We start from the raw sequence: 16,299 nt of genomic DNA, 5'->3' as shown, positions 1-16,299 counted from the left end.
AAAGAACAAAAAGCATGATTATTAAATGAAAATGATCATAAAAAAATTTATAATTCATGAGGAATGTCCATTAAGAGAGGTTTCATATGAAATAGATCAGCCTAATACAACTCACCTTGTGGTTGGTAGGTGCCTGCCAAATTGGCTCGAACCAAAGGCGATGGGTTGCATCTTCATGGATCAACGACTTAGGTGCAAATTAATTAAGTTTGTTTATAAGCTTTTCGAGCTGGTTAAAAAACAATTGAAAATTTGTTCATGTAAGATATGAATAATTCGAATCAATTTCGAATTTAAATCACTTCAAAGTATAATTCAATTCCGTTCGAATCAAGATTCGAACTACTCTAAATCAAATTCAAACTCAAATTTATATTTTTATAGTATTGGATTCGTTTGGAACTCTATCATGCCGACTAGATTGTTTATGAATTACTCACTCTCCACGTTAACCCATCGAGATTCAAAGGCGTGTTCCATTTCTAATTGCCATCTGTTTTTTTAATTGGTCAAACAATTTCAAGTCCTTTCTATGGATCGAGAGAGGGAGTATACGTGGCAAATTTGAAATGTTCGTTCCAATGTCAAAGTCAAACAGTTCTGGAATAGTCCTTTTATCACTTGCATGGGTGCCGTGGGCAAAGTCAACGCGGCACGTGACTTCGTCTATTTCATGCATGACGTGTTCTTCTCGTACCACACCGATAGATTCTGTCGATGAAGGCGGCGCAGCACGGCGCTTGTAAAGTTTGAACCCGCAAATTCTCCATCTCTGCGTTCGAGTTCGACGGCGCCAACGCCTATTTAAAATCCTACACGTACGCCTTCTTAATTCGATCGATGGGCGACGGCGGAGACATCGGCGACGAACTCGGTCGGCTACTCGGCCAAGATGTTCCGGCGGACGCTTCTGCGACTTCGTTGGCTCCGCCGCCGGTGCCCCTGTTCGCGGGACACAAGCGGGAACTGTCGGCGATGGTGTCGGCGCTGAGGCAGGTCATTGCGGGGGGTCAGCTGCAGGCCGTGCGCTCCGGCGGCTCGTCGCCCCCGTCGGGAGATGTCGCCGTCGGGGGAAAGGGAGTCGTTGCCGGAGAGTGGGCCGGCTTGGAAATACCATCGAGCAGTCGGCGATCGACTCGGTGGAACTGCAGCGGCAGCGTCGGCCAGCATAGCGAGGAATATTCCATCTCCGGCGAAGGCAGGAGGAGGAGGAGGAGGAGGAGAAGGGCCAAGGAAGTACAGAGGAGTCCGGCAGCGGCCGTGGGGGAAATGGGCGGCGGAAATAAGAGACCCTCAGAGGGCGGCGCGCGTGTGGTTGGGCACCTTCGAGACGGCCGAGGGCGCCGCCCGGGCGTACGACGCCGCCGCGCTCCGCTTCAGGGGCAGCAAGGCGAAGCTCAACTTTCCGGAGGACGCCCGCCTCCTCCCGCCGACGGGCGCCGCTCCTCTGGCAGCCATCGCCAAACCAGCCAGGTATGCTACTCAACGGAGAACGCCGACGACGTCATTGCCGCCGGCGCCAAAATCAGCTCATTCCGAGGATCCTCCTCAGAACAGCAGCCGTTAAACTGCCTCTGTGTTTTATTTTTTTTCAATCTCCTTCTGCCTCTTGGTTTTTTTTTCAATCATTTGAGTCGTCGTCGTCGTTTACTTGAGAACATAGCAAGATTATTTAATCCCGGGACATCTGAGGCAGAGTTGCGAATTCATTTGAGTAGTGTCAATTCATTTCTCGTTTTTTGGGTGTGATCGTGACCTGCTGCATGAACAGAGCAAGATTATTTAACCATTTTTAGCATGAAAGTAGAATTTGACTTGGACTCGTCTTTGCATGCGTTGACTTTTGGTTGCCGGAAGTCGGCGGGCGATCGGCAGGTGCTCTCTGCGCCAGCAGTGGGGTTCCAAATTGGCTTCTCTTTTGTTTTTTTAGATTTTGTTTGACGAAAAGTCTCTCAAGAATTAGTTTTGAATGAAAAAGTCAAACATATTTTGATAGATAAAAAAGTTGAACGGATATTTAAGAAAATGTTCAAAATGTCATCAAGGTTTATTAGGAGGATGACGTGTGTTGTTAAGGAAGATATAGAGACGAGGTTTGTAGGCAAATGAGGATAACTTGCAAGTGAGACTTTTAGGCGAGATGAGGAAGATTTATAAGTAAAACTTGTAGGAAAACGAGTAAGACCTAGAGGACAAGACTTTCTAGACAGATGAGAAAAATCAAGAGGTAAGATTTCTAAATAGACGAGGAAGACCTAAAGGCGAGATTTCAAGGTAGATGATGATGACTTAGAGGTGAGGTTTTTAGATAGATGTATAAAGACTTGGAGACGACTTGTAGATAGATGGAGATAGATGGATGAAGACTTGAAGGTGGGGCTTTTAAGCAAGAAGACAAGTCTTGAGAGATTACTAGAGAGTGTGATCTTAGATTTTCTAGATAAAGACCTACTTAGGCGTGCATTTGACTAAGTACTAACGGATGGAGAAGTCTAAAAGTTCTCGATAGATGAAAAGTCTCAAAGTTATTGAAATTTAGATAAGTCTATAAGGTTTTAAGCTCTTAAAAGATGAAAAAATTAAGGATGTTTGGTAGATAAAATGCTCGAAAAGTCAAGGTTAACTAGGAGCATAACATGTGTCGTTGAGTAAGAGCTAGGGGCGAGATTTTAAGCATACCATGAATATGTAGAGGTGAGTTTCTAGACAAATATGGGACACCTAGAGGTAATGTTTCTAGATTCGATGAAGAAAACCAAAAGAAGAAAGTTCTAAGTAGATAATGAAGACTTTTAGAGGTGAGGTTTCTAGGCAAATGTATAAAGACCTAGAGACAAGATTTCAAGATAGATGGAAGCGACGCTTTAAAGCAAGAAAATAAGTCTTGAGAGATTACTAGAGTATAATCTTAAGTGAAGAAAATAAGTCTTGTAGATTTAGTCAACTAAAAGGTTAGTTTAATTGACTGAACAATTAAATCAAATACGTACTCATGGATATAATGGTTTTGTTTCAACTGACACTAGACAATCAATTAATGAAAATAATTATTCTTTATTCAAATTGAGTCAATTAAAGAGGTCTTGAGTAACTTGTAAAGTATTAATTGGATGGATTAAGTGCATTGCCACAGCCAATTGAGTCGAAGAAGTTGAGGTGACTGTCATAGCTCTTTTTATAATCTTTTACTACTCTTTTTGAAACTCAACTCCAAAGCTTAAGATATTTATCTCAAAGCTCTTAGGAGGTTACTTTTTTTGTTTTTATAAGTTTTTCTTTCTCACTTACTTGTTTTATCATCGTAAAAAAATGATTACTGTAAGAAGCTTCTCCACCTCTCGAAGGAGAACTACATTAGAGGAATTTCCAAGGAGCGACAAGCCTAAAGAATCAGTTGACCATAGAATGAGATTGGAGGTTGAACCACGTTCAACTAAATTTCACAAGGATGTTGCACTCATTTTAGGACTGCTAGGTCATATATTGATGGTTTTTGCGCATGTAGTTGCTTTTTTAAGTCAATATATTTACAATGTGTTAAAGATAGATTATGTTCAAGGAGAGAGTTTGAAGACAAAGCTAAGGCAATGCTGCAATGAAAAGAGAAGAAGATGACCCTTTATTTTATAAATTTTGTAATGACTCAACTATCAAACTTCCAAATCAAGTGACTCACACAACTACTCTGCCATTCAATCAACTAAATAGAAAACTTCTACACAAAAACTTAAATACATTTCACATCATCACATATCTTCATGTTGATCATACTCCTCCCCTCAAGACCTTCTCAACAAGCCTCTATCCATAGAGCTCTACCTCTGAGTCTTTCTCGATCTGGGTCACTTGAGTCAACACCTCTTTAGAGACATAGATAATCTTCAACATTTGTTAAACCTAATCTATCAACAGTTCACTCATCCGAGACTTTCATTTGCTAAGACCACTAAAACTTTCACTCATTAGGAGTTCATTCTTCCAAGATTTCTCGTCTGTTAAGACCTCTTGAACTTTCACTTACTAGGAGTTCACCTTTGGAACTTTTCATTTGTCAAGACCTCTTAGACTTTCACTAGATATGAGTTCACTCACCCAAGAGTTTCATTTGCTAGGAATTCACTTCTGTGGGACTTTTTATCTATTAAGATGTCTTGGACAAGGTTGTACATGAGTCAAGCTAAGGCAAACTTTATATTGTTCAAGCTTATTTAATAAAGTAATCAAGTCAAGTTGAGTCGAACCTAAAATGAACCAACCATTAAAACGATTGCTCAAGCCTGACTTGATTTCCTTTTTTTTTAATTTAAACTTGGTTCGTTTAGATATTATCAAACTCTTATTCGAGCTTGTTTGATTGTTTGACATTTTTACATTTTTAAATTTGTTTGATTGGTTAGCAAGTTTGATATTACAAGTTTGTTTGTTTTGAAAGCTTTTTTGTAATACCAACAATGCATTATTTATATTTTATAGGCCTAACCGTGCATTATTTATTATATGATATACCAATGTAATATAGGTCATTCAATTAAGAACAACAACTGAAATGGTAATAACGTAGAAATCTAATTGATATTTTATATATGAACAATTTACACATTGCAACAACTTCTTGTTCGCCCTTAAAATTAAATGGAACCAGTGGCAGCTGGGATTGATAAAACTTGTGTTCTTTGATCTTCGCTTAAGGATTCAATAGCTATGTTTCTAAGCTTGTGCAAGTGTTATTATTGCTAGATTATCCTCCCCTCGGAAAATCTACAAGAAGAAACTTATTCAAAAATATGGCTACAACTAATAAACCAACATAAATCTAGACATGTAGTTAAAGAAAGATTTTTGTGCCATGTGATACACAAAAGGGCTACTGCATCTCCAAAAGTTACCCAGAACTACAAGGGTAATCTCAAGTATGAGAGTTTCAACTCACAGCTAGAAACTTCATGGGAGGAACAAATCGAAACATCGTTGAAAACAAGGCGATAGCGTAAGTTAGAGTAACTGAGTTTAGTCAAGTTTCACAAGGCAGTAGCAATATAACTGAGGACTAAAACAGACCATAAACAGAAGAAGTTAAAATTAATATATTTGATATCCACAACAATTTTTGATATGGGATGATGCCATTTGCAAGTATTGTTGATGGGACGAATCAAAATGCACAAACAAGGCGAAGGACATCAGAGCACAATGGCACAACCTTCGAAATTCTGGCACAATGCTCAATATTGCTAGACAAATTGGACTATTGATGCACAACAGAAGGTCGTACCTTTGTTACATATAAACTTTACTGCTGCAGCAACTCACTCTATCAAACTCCTGGATCTGATAACTTACCAAGAAGACCAATCTAGAGCTGTTCAAAATTAAGCAAGAAACTAACAAAAGGTAAGTATAACCATCAAAAACAATCTACTAAACTTAAAAGGCAAAGCTGACAAGCTCGCCGCTGAACAAGTAGATCAAATTGGTCTTAGAAATCTTACTTGAGAAGCTATTGGTTCACTTTCAGTGCAGCTTCAATGCGGTCGATAAGCAGGTTAGCAGCCATGGCTCCTTCCTTAATATTACAAAAGGATGTATCTTAGTCTAACAGCACATTGCTATGTGTGTGTGCTAGTACAATTTATGGCAAATGACAACAAATAATATTTACAACAGGATAAAAATACTCTTGCACCTCCATCTAGGAAAAAGGCAGAAACACAAAAGACTAGAAATATTATAGATAAATCTTACAAAGCGGTCAAATGGCTTCCCATCTCTGAAAATAATGAATGTGGGCAATGCCTCAACTTGGTAGCGATCGGCAATGTTGGTGTATTTTTCTGTATCTATCTTGACCACTTGGATTTTGTCTTTCAACTTTTCACTCACTTCCTCAAGAATAGGACCCATTAATTGGCAAGGACCACACCTATAAAGTTCATAGGGAGAAAGAAAACATTTTTATACACCTTAAGAACCACGAAAAAACTAAAGATTCCAATCAAATACTATTTGGTGATTCATAAAATCTTCAATTTTCAATAACAGTTGTTTACTGTAATTATACAAATGATGCTAAACTTGTTCTCATGTTTTTTTCAATTAAATAGAATAGATATAACCTTTAGTTCATAAATAAGTAAATCTAGCACCCCAAGACCATTCAACAAAATAAGGTATGGGAACATGACTACATGCGAAATGAAGCCAGTAGCAGATTAGAATTTAACAAAAAAAAATCAGATTAGAAATTTAGACATCAGGAAAAGAAGATACTTTCTGCAAAATGAATTTTTATTACCATGTGCAAAATAATTGTATCAATTAGAAAGAAGATAATTTCTACAAACCACAGAAAGGTATTACCATGTCGCATAAAAATCAACCAAGACAGGTTTATCAGATTTCTCCAATAATTCATCAAAGGAAGAGAAGGCTTGTTTTTTTGCTGCTATCTGTAAACCAGAGGAAAATATGTTGTTGTCAAATGCAACTCCATTGTCTTGGCTATACACTTAGATGATAAAGAAAACAATATAACTGTATTCTGTAATTAAAAAAAATCCAAATAAAATCATGTTTGCTGATTTCAAAAAAATAAAAATAGAACATAAGTTACTTCTCAAGCAATCTGTCAAACAAAGGAACAAGAAGTAGCCCATAAAAGCAATTAAAATGAAATTGAACGTATCTAACTTACTGAAATGAAATGTGTATGGTACCACTCCAGGTAATACATTATAAGGGAAACATCATATACATCAAAGTTCATAAAGAATCCGTATAGACTTGCCACGTGCAAAAGGAACCAAATTTCTAAACGTTCTTCCCTTTCAATTGTCTGAATCATTGAGCCTTGACAAGATAAGTTACTATGCAACAAAAGGCAACAGCGAAGCATTTCTTTAAACTATTCTTAAGAAGTCTATGCTCGTAACTAATTGTTTGATAAGAATTCAGCAAAAATATCTGACAAAAAAAACAGAATTTTGAAACTGAATAAAGGTTCCTAATATATATTTCATATAACCACTCTATACACAAAGGGCAGTACCACTAAAAGTTAGAAGCAATTCAAGCCAATGGAATAGCTTGTCATGTCTTCTTAGCATCTAAATATTCACATCGGGCTTATTTTTAAGAGAAAAAGAAGCACACATATCAAGCTCGAATAAGAAGATGCAGAAAGGATAAGATAATTCCGAGGCTCATATACATTCAAATGAAGCATTCATTAAGTTGGGACTTCACAATAAAATATGGGTGTTACATCCTTCCGAGCCAAAAGAAATAGGATATGCTTATCCACAAATCGGTAATTGAAGATGCATCAAACCGATAAGCAAGATCCAATAGCAAATAAGTGCAAAATAGCGAGAGGTCATCAAAGTTCTCCAAGATTGTTTTTTTCAACAATCGAAAAGGAGAGCATCAACACCCAAAGAGATCAGGTAGAAAGAAAGGGTTAAAGGGGATAGGTGAATGACCCTCGGAAGGAGGCGGCGTCGCGGGAATGTGGTGAGTCGGCCGCTGCCAGCCACGGGAAGACGAAACGATGCGATGTGCAGAGAGCGGAGGGAGGAAAGCTGGGAGAGGCGGAGGGAGGCGGGAAGGGGGCGGATGCCGGCGGTGGGCACCGCTGTGGCAGCGGTGGAGCAGACGGCCATCTCTTCGCTGCTGCTTGGTCGTCGTAGCTGGCAGGGTAAGGTTTTGGCTCGGCCCCAAACTTGTAGGCTTCAAGTTCGTTCAATAAGAGCAACACCAATTAAATAAAAATAATTCGTTAATTTAAATCAATTTGAAATTGAATTTAATCAAGCCAAAAATTAATTTTTATTTTATTTTATTTTATATTGATCTGTTGATCAAAATATAATATAATATAACACAATATTAAAATAAAATTTAAATTAAATTAAATCAAATTATTTTTAAAAAAAAAACACTACTAAGCCTTATCATTATTTTAAATCTTATATGTATCCTTTATATGTTATTGGTTTTTATCCTCTATTATATTATCATCTATATTTAAATAAATTTTAATTTTTTTATTATTATTAATCAAATCTTTTTTATCTTTATCTTCTCATTTGATATGCATATTTAACATATTTTCACATCGTCTAACTGGAATATATATTGATCGTCTAAGTACATATTCATATCATTTTAAACGTATTTTCTCCTCAATGTTTTTTCCCCTCAATAGGTGTAACTCAACTCTCTCTAATGTTCTTATTTTTTATCATGTTCACCCTCATATATCTGTACATCCACCTTAACATCATATTTTTGCAATTCTCATTTTGTATGTACATGTTATAGTCCAACATTCAGCTCTATATAATATAGCAAATCTAACTATCATTTTGTAAAACTTTCTTTTAAGTTTTAGAGATATTTAACGATCATATAGAACACCTGACGCTCTTCTCTATTTTAATTCATCCTACTTGTATTCTATGTAAGACATCTCTCTCAATCCCTCTATCTTTTTGCAAAAATAATCATAAATATTTAAAGCTCTCAGTTCTAGATACTTCGTCATCTTCTATCTTAACAATTATCTCATTACATCTAATATTGTTAAACTTAAATTTTATATATTTTATCCTTACACTTTTAAACCTAAAATCTTTCACTTCCAACGTTTTCCATCAAGGTTCAAGTTTAATATTTACTTCTTCACATATCCCATCTAATAAAATAATATCATCTACAAAAAATATGCACTACGGTACCGTGTCTTAAATATGTTCGGTGAGTTAATCCATATTTAGTGTAAAAAGATAGGGACTTGGAATTGATATTTGATGTAACCCTATCTTTATGGGAAACGCTTTGGTTAATCTACTTAAAGTCTTCATTCTTATCATTATTTCTTTATATATATCATTAATTAGTTCAATATACACTATGCTATACATTTCTTTTCTAAAATTCTTCATATAATTTCTCTTAGAACTCTTCATAAGTTTTTTCTAGTTCAACAACTAATATATGTAAATCTTACTTCTATTCTCGATACTTTTCAATTAGTTTCCTGACATGATATATAACTTTCATTGTCGACCTTTCAAGCATGAATCCAAATTGATTTTTGATCACCATAGTCTCTTTACTCAATCTTTTTTTATTACTCTTTTCTAAAATTTCATGGTATGACTCATTAGTATAATACCTTTATAATTTACATAATTTTGTATGTCTCCTTTGTTCTTACATAAGGAAACTAGAGTACTTATCCTCTATTGATCAGTATTTTTTATTTTCAATATCAAGTTAAATAACTTTATAAGCCATTCATTACATTGTTTCCTTAAACACTTTCATACCTCTACCGAAATATCATATGTTCAAATTACTTTTTCATTTTACATCTCATTTAAAATTTATTTTATTTCTAAAATTTGAATTCTATGAAAAAAATTTAAATTTCTATACTCTTTGACCTAATTAAATTACCTAAATTAAATTAGTCACCTAAACTTTTATTAAAATGTTAATGAAAATATCTCATCCATCACTTTTTTTATTTTCTCATCATTTATTAATACCCTATTATATTCATCTTTAATACATCTTATTTTGATAAGATCTCTTGTCTTTCTCTCTCGATTTAGCTATTCTACAAATATTTCTTTTTCTTTCTTTTGTATCTAGTTGTCGATATAAACATTCAAAAATTCCATTCTTAACTTCATTCATTATTTTCTTAGTCTCTTTTTTGGCTACTATATACTTTTTTTAAAAATTTATTTTTTATAAGTGTATAATACCTTATAAGTTGTTCGTTTTTTCTTCACTTTTTTTTATATTTCTCATTCCACCACAAAGATTCTTTAATTACTTAGTGGTGCACATTCGTTTGACTCATCAAGTATACTCTTAGCTATCATTTTCGACTTTAAGACCATCTTATTCCATGTTGTATTCAAGTTGTCATGTATTTCTCTTAATATTTGTCCTCCTATCTTCTCCTTAAATATATTTTAGTTTCCATCCTTTAACTTTCACCACTTAATTATAAGAGTTGTGCACATTTTTCTTCTATTGATACTATATTTGATGTACATATTCAATACTACTAATATATGTTGGATAGTTATATTTTCTCTAGGATAACCTTACAATCTTTTATCCTTCCTCCTTACCATAAGAAAGTTAATTTATAATTTATTATTCTCATTTTTGAATGTGACTAAGTGTTTTTCTTTTTCTTGAAAAAACGTATTAGCTAGTGTAAATTCATATGCTATCATAAAATTCAATATAATTTTTCCTTCTTCATTTCTTGTTCCAAACCTATAACCTCATGCACCCCATCATATTCCTTATTTTTCACTCTGACATACCCATTTAGATCCTCCTCCTATTAAAATTATTTCATTTGACATAATATTTTGTAATATTTCATCTAGGTCATTCCAAAACTTAGATTTAGTGTCTTCAACTAATCCTACTTAAGGTGTATATATGCTAATTAAATTAATAGTTTCTTTCGCCACTATTATCTTGCGAGTTATAATTCTTATCCCTCTTTCTATCTACTCCTATGACTTCATCATTTAACGAACTATCTATGACAATACTCATTCCATTTTTTATTTACTCCTTCATATGTATCATAACTTAAAACTAGAGTTCTTTATCATCTTTGTCTTCTCTCCTATCCTATTTTATCTTTTATACATATAAAATATTAATTCTTCTCCTAATCATCATATTTACTACCTTCATTGTTTTACTAATAAACATTTCTATGTTCCATGTTTCAAATCTTTGATCATTAATTTTCCTATAAATATTTATTCTTATCCAACCTATGGTGTGAAAATTCTTTCATATTTAGTACTACACTAAAGTTCTCATAAAAATGTAACAATCTTTGCCGATACGTTATAGTCGAATTCGGGAATACAAACTCTTGCATATTTAACACTATACTCTTCTTCTGTTACAACGGCTTAGCCCCATTTATGAGAATAAATCGAGAAACTGCAGTTGAACTCTATGCATATTTAACAATGGATAAACTTTTTATACGGCCTCACCTCCCAGTTTTTTTAGAGGCACGGTTATAAGCATACACTGCCTCAACAACACCTATTGCTAAGACGTACCTCAGTCAACAAATATATATTGCTAAGAGAATTCTTCAAGCAACATATGAGATATTACTTTGTCGAGATGTTACAGTCAAACCCTACAAATGTGTTCCTTTTGAGGAATAACCTAATATTAGTATAATAGTTTGATGGTGACATTGAGTATCATGTCAGAAGCTACTTCATTTTTTAAATTTATTTGGTGGGTAGAATATGAGGTCGGACCATCCATCTCTAGGATTAATCGATATAAACTAGATACCTGATATAAAAAATAGTTTTGATGAATCTATTTATTAAGCATTTATACTTATAAGTCAATGCTAGCAATCTAACTTATAACTCTTATCCTTTTTTCATTCGAATTTGGGATCGGCAATGTCAGATTTAATTTATGTATTTTAAAGAATAAAATATGAATTTGTTATTGAATGAGATTTATTGAAAATCAAAACAGTCCATAATTATTCGTATTATTAAAAGTGCATTTTTTAAAAAAATATTAAAATAACACTTTATTCATAATTTGATATTCAAATAATGCATTATGCTCCACCTTCAAATAGCATTGTCAAAGCAACCGTAGCTCAGTCAAAACTGCTCTAAAATGGTTTAGAGTATTGTATTTACTTTGGAGTTGTATTAATCAATGTTGTTCTAAAATAGTGGAGGGTTATTTTAAAAATGTACTTTTAACAATATGGATAACTAAAAAAAGTCCTTCAGATTTTCTACCATTTTACCAAATTTTATAACTTAAAGAAGAAAATTAAAAGAGTGCCTTTATCTAAATCATCAAAATACTACTTCATCCATAATTTAATTCTTAAAATATTTTTATTTTAAAATAATTTTGATCAAAATTATACCATCTTAAAATAATTTTAATCCTAGATATATATTAATAAAGTAACTTTGATTGCATATTAATAAAGCATGACTAAATTTTAACTAAAGTATCATCTTAGATATATATTTATTTCAAAATCATAAACAATTTTAATTAAAATTACACCACCTTATTAGATTTTGATTAAAATTAACTATTCTATTAAAAATCATGAGGATATGAAGTGTAATGTATTTTGGCAATGTCTTCCTCCATTATGAATTGATTGTCTATCGAGAAAATTTATTAAAATAGATAAAAATATTAAAAATATTAAAAATTTTAAGTTGAAATTATAATTTAAATGTACTAAGTTGAAATTTTTAAGTTTGAATAATAATTTTTAAACTTGATGGTAATTTATAATGAATCGACCATGTATAGCTAATTCATTGAGTTTTCTACTTTAATTTTAAAATTTAAAATAAATAAATAAACTTTTACTCAGGCTTTAGTCCGAGAGGCCAACGGTTTTAAAGAAGAACCACCATTTAAATTTATTGTAAAAAATAAAAAATATATGTAAAAGAGAAAAATAGCTTGGGTCTTTCAATCAGATCAGGATTAACTCGGAGATTATAAAATTTTTTTACTCCGCCATAAATAGTTAGAGTGACAAATCCCATCTTAAGTGACCAAGTGCATGCTCCTGCTCAGAAGCTGAACGACGCAGCCAACTGACCATGTTCTTAAGAGCAAGCAGAACTAAGACGAGTGCGAATGGACGGGCGGCCGAGATCAGATCTAATGACAAAACAAATGGCCGAGATGGAAGCGACAAGAATATGCGCGGGCAAATCCAACGTCATCGCACTTATCCTATCCCTTGCCGACAATAGGTGGGAGCCACCCAACACGCACGTGCCACAACGGTCATTCCTCCCCACTCCTCACCTCCCCGGGCCCCACTCCATATCTCCCTCTCGGACCTCTCCACGTAAACAACACCCAGTCCCACCCAGCCTTATCCATCCCCGCCCTTCTCCATCCGCGTGGTAGACGCTGTGGGGCTCGTCACCTCTGCCGCTTCTCGTTCTCGGTCGGCCGACGGATCGTCGGCGCCGTTGGATCCGACAGCGGAGGCGATCGAAGGCTCCGAATGAGTTGAGCTGGTTGTTAGAGGCAATTTTCCGATAAGTTGGCAACTGTCCCATTAAATGCGGCGCTCTCATAGTTAATGTCAAGCCGACTTGGACTTGGAGATCGCCGTCCACTTGCTCCAATCACACCCTTCTCCTCGCTCCGGCGACACTATATATATAGCTCGTCTCAGCTGCTCCATGGCATCCTGAACGCGTCGACTCATCCCCCGCCACAAGTAGCTAGTTCAAGGATCGATGTCGGAGGAGAAGCACCACCACCACCTCTTCCACCACCGCAAGGAGGAGGAGCAGCCAACCGAGGACTTGGCCTACTCCGATAAGCCCGCCGAGAACTTGTCCTACTTGGATCAGCCCGCCGATGACGTGCCCTACTCCGATCAGGACCCTCTGAGGACGTGTCCTACGGCTACTCGGAAAAGCCCGCCGAGGACGTGCCCTACTCCGATCAGCTCGCCGAGGACGCGGTCTACTCGGAACCGCCCGCCGAGGATGCCGCCGTCTACACTAAGAGCACCTTCACCGCCGACTCCACCTCCGACGACTACGACAACTACAAGGAGGAGGAGAAGCAGCACAAGCACAAGGAGCACCTCGGCGAGATGGGCGCCCTCGCCTCCGGCGCCTTCGCCTTGGTAACTCTACTCGTCTCGATCGGTCTTTATTAAATTAATTGCGCATAGATCGATCGATCAATATATATCATAATCTTATCGAGCTGTGTGCGTGGTGAAGTACGAGAAGCACGAGGCGAAGAAGGACCCTGAGCACGCGCACAGGCACAAGATAGAGGAGGAGGTGGCGGCGGCGGTGGCAGTGGGCAGCGGAGGCTACGCCTTCCACGAGCACCATGAGAAGAAGGAAGCCGAGGAGGAGGCGGAGGAAGCGAGCGGGAAGAAGCACCATCATCTCTTCTAAACTCTGCGTTGTTTGTTGTGTGTCGTCCGAGTTGCAGTAGTGCCTGTGCTATATTATATTATATTATATTATCTGCTTTCTTCCTGCCTGGTGACTTGTGAGGATTTCAGTTGTTAAGCAATAAATAATATATGGTTTGAATTTCCCTTATTTGAATGATCCTCATCTTAAATAAACTATGTAATATCCTATGTCAGTCAAAGTATTTATGACTAAAAGATTTTTTTTTAAAAAGTTTTATTTAAACTATGATAAAAAAATCTTTTTTTTCCTATCTTTTTTTTCATTTTTTATGAAATAAATACTCTAAATAAATAATCAATGCTATTAACAATGAAAAATAAAACTTAATCATTTTCCCACGCCTCCTTTTGTCATGATAAATAATTCACTATGCTAGTTATGATCAATTGTAAAAATAGATAAAGTAATCATTTTCATGACTAACTGCAACTTTTCATTTTCCCACAGCCTCCTTTTGTTATGGAATGAATAATAATTCGCTAGCTAACAACTAATATTGTGGAGTTGATTGTCAATTATTAATTTTATCATTTAAAACAAATATGTCCCTAGTCACTTAGTGAGTTCTAATGCCTTGACCTTTTAATGGCAAAAATATCTATTATTCTTTGTGTTTGCCACAAAAGAATATATTGGCTTTGTTCCCTATGAGTAGAGAATTTCCAATATCACTATATATTTGTTGATGATTGTTAACTTTCATTACCATCGCAACTTAAATATCGCCACATCTTTATCGAAGACATTCGGGATGATAGTTTTGTTTCTCCAGCTGCTGTGCATACTCAGGAACTTGTGTTTAACCAGTGTGTCGCCATTGCCTACTGCTTCATATGAAAATGTCTAGGACTTGAATGGTTTCTTTATCTTAAAAGGGTGTTTGAAAGTTGTGAAATAATTCTGAACAGATCGTAAGGGTGGTTTTGAAAAATCTGAAATTTCCTGAGGCTTTTTAAAAATTACCACAGTTGCTTACATATTTGTCACGCAGCGTCGGCCGTCTTTTATTGGTAAGCAAGATGCCAGATCACATCTTCTTTTGGTTATGTTTTAAATCTCACTGTTTCCATAAAAAGAAAAAAACGGAGAGAGAATCTTCTATTAATATGCGAATTTAAGGCCTGCAGGGAGAGATCCCCGCTTAATCCATAGGTATTGTAGCACACTTTTGCAGGCGTAGCTGACACTTAGGGTGTGGGTTTAATTTGAGTCTGATCGAAATACACATACTAAGTAAAAAAAAAAAAAAAAAAAAGTAATCCTTGTCATAACAGATTTCCGTCACAAATTTATGATGGAAATGCTGGACCGTTCGATTTTAAAATAAAAGATTAAATTCAGGTTATCGTAATCACTCATTCAATTTACAGCCTAGATTTAATCTTAACTTTGAAATCAAACGGTGAACTGAATTCGTTTCACAAATTTGTGACGGAAATTTATTATGATAAGTAGCTTTATTTTAAAAAAAATTTTAATTTGAATTCAATCTGAACTCGAATTTAATTTAAAAATTATAAACCCAAATTTGAACTTGAATAATTTTATCAACCCAAATAACCACTGATCAAATTAAAAAAAAATTAATTTATAATAATTTTTTATTTTTATCTTAATATTTCATAGTTGTCCTACTAACTTTATTGATATACATAAAATATCTTAATTTTTTAAATAAAATTTAATTTAATTCTAAACTAACTCCTCCCTCTTAAATTTAGATCAGACTAGGTCGTCAATTCAAATCCAATTCAATCAAAAAAATTGAATATTTAGGATCTAATCCGAACTGACCTAGATTCTAAAACCCCAACTCTAATCCGACATTTTTGGATTGACTCAGATCCGAAATGTGCAAATCTATAAATCATTCTTCGTTATTCAACAAAACAGCCTTTGTTGGTTTAATTGTATATGATCTGGAATTGAGACATTAATTAAGTTTTGAGCAAACACAAGAGCTCTTTTTTGATTATTATTACTTTTATTAATAAACAGATGACTTCTTCTTTTATTTATACAGCAGATAATTAAATTTAAAATATAATGTATATATATTTATTTTTAATAGAATTTGAGCCTTTTAACATTTTATTATTATACTACAATATTCTCCGGACAGCATGAGGTCTTTATCGACTTAATTGCAGTTGCACTTATTTTTTTCTTGACTTCCTATTATAAAATGTATTTTCTCGACTCTAAAGTTTAATTCTATTTTTATAATTCTTCTGTCATAATTAATTCAGCTATGTCTTAACAAATT

General features: G+C 34.8%; 2 protein-coding genes and 1 pseudogene across 2 annotated transcripts; 2 read left to right on the top strand and 1 right to left on the bottom strand.

Annotated features, from left to right (window-relative positions):
- The first annotated feature begins 840 nt into the window (after positions 1–840).
- On the top strand, positions 841–1,567 carry LOC141816954 (uncharacterized; annotated as a pseudogene).
- Positions 1,568–5,060: 3,493 nt separating this feature from the next.
- LOC141816955 (thioredoxin Y, chloroplastic-like) lies at positions 5,061–7,705 on the bottom strand. Its single transcript, XM_074704677.1, has 5 exons — positions 7,479–7,705; positions 6,358–6,446; positions 5,743–5,920; positions 5,490–5,563; positions 5,061–5,359 (listed from the first exon to the last, which is right to left on the bottom strand). Exons 1-4 carry the CDS (start codon positions 7,656–7,658, stop codon positions 5,498–5,500), a joined length of 513 nt encoding a protein of 170 aa, XP_074560778.1. The 5' UTR covers positions 7,659–7,705; the 3' UTR covers positions 5,061–5,359; positions 5,490–5,497.
- Positions 7,706–13,184: 5,479 nt separating this feature from the next.
- LOC141816956 (abscisic stress-ripening protein 5-like) lies at positions 13,185–14,155 on the top strand. Its single transcript, XM_074704678.1, has 3 exons — positions 13,185–13,448; positions 13,487–13,726; positions 13,827–14,155. Exons 1-3 carry the CDS (start codon positions 13,329–13,331, stop codon positions 14,007–14,009), a joined length of 543 nt encoding a protein of 180 aa, XP_074560779.1. The 5' UTR covers positions 13,185–13,328; the 3' UTR covers positions 14,010–14,155.
- The last annotated feature ends 2,144 nt before the right edge of the window (positions 14,156–16,299 follow it).

The sequence above is a fragment of the Curcuma longa genome, unplaced genomic scaffold (assembly GCF_044706935.1).
Source record: "Curcuma longa cultivar G26 ecotype Majalengka, Jawa Barat unplaced genomic scaffold, ITB_CL_G26_1.1 contig_18753, whole genome shotgun sequence".
Taxonomy (NCBI): Eukaryota; Viridiplantae; Streptophyta; class Magnoliopsida; order Zingiberales; family Zingiberaceae; genus Curcuma; species Curcuma longa.
This window is presented reverse-complemented; position numbering and strand designations above follow the sequence as displayed.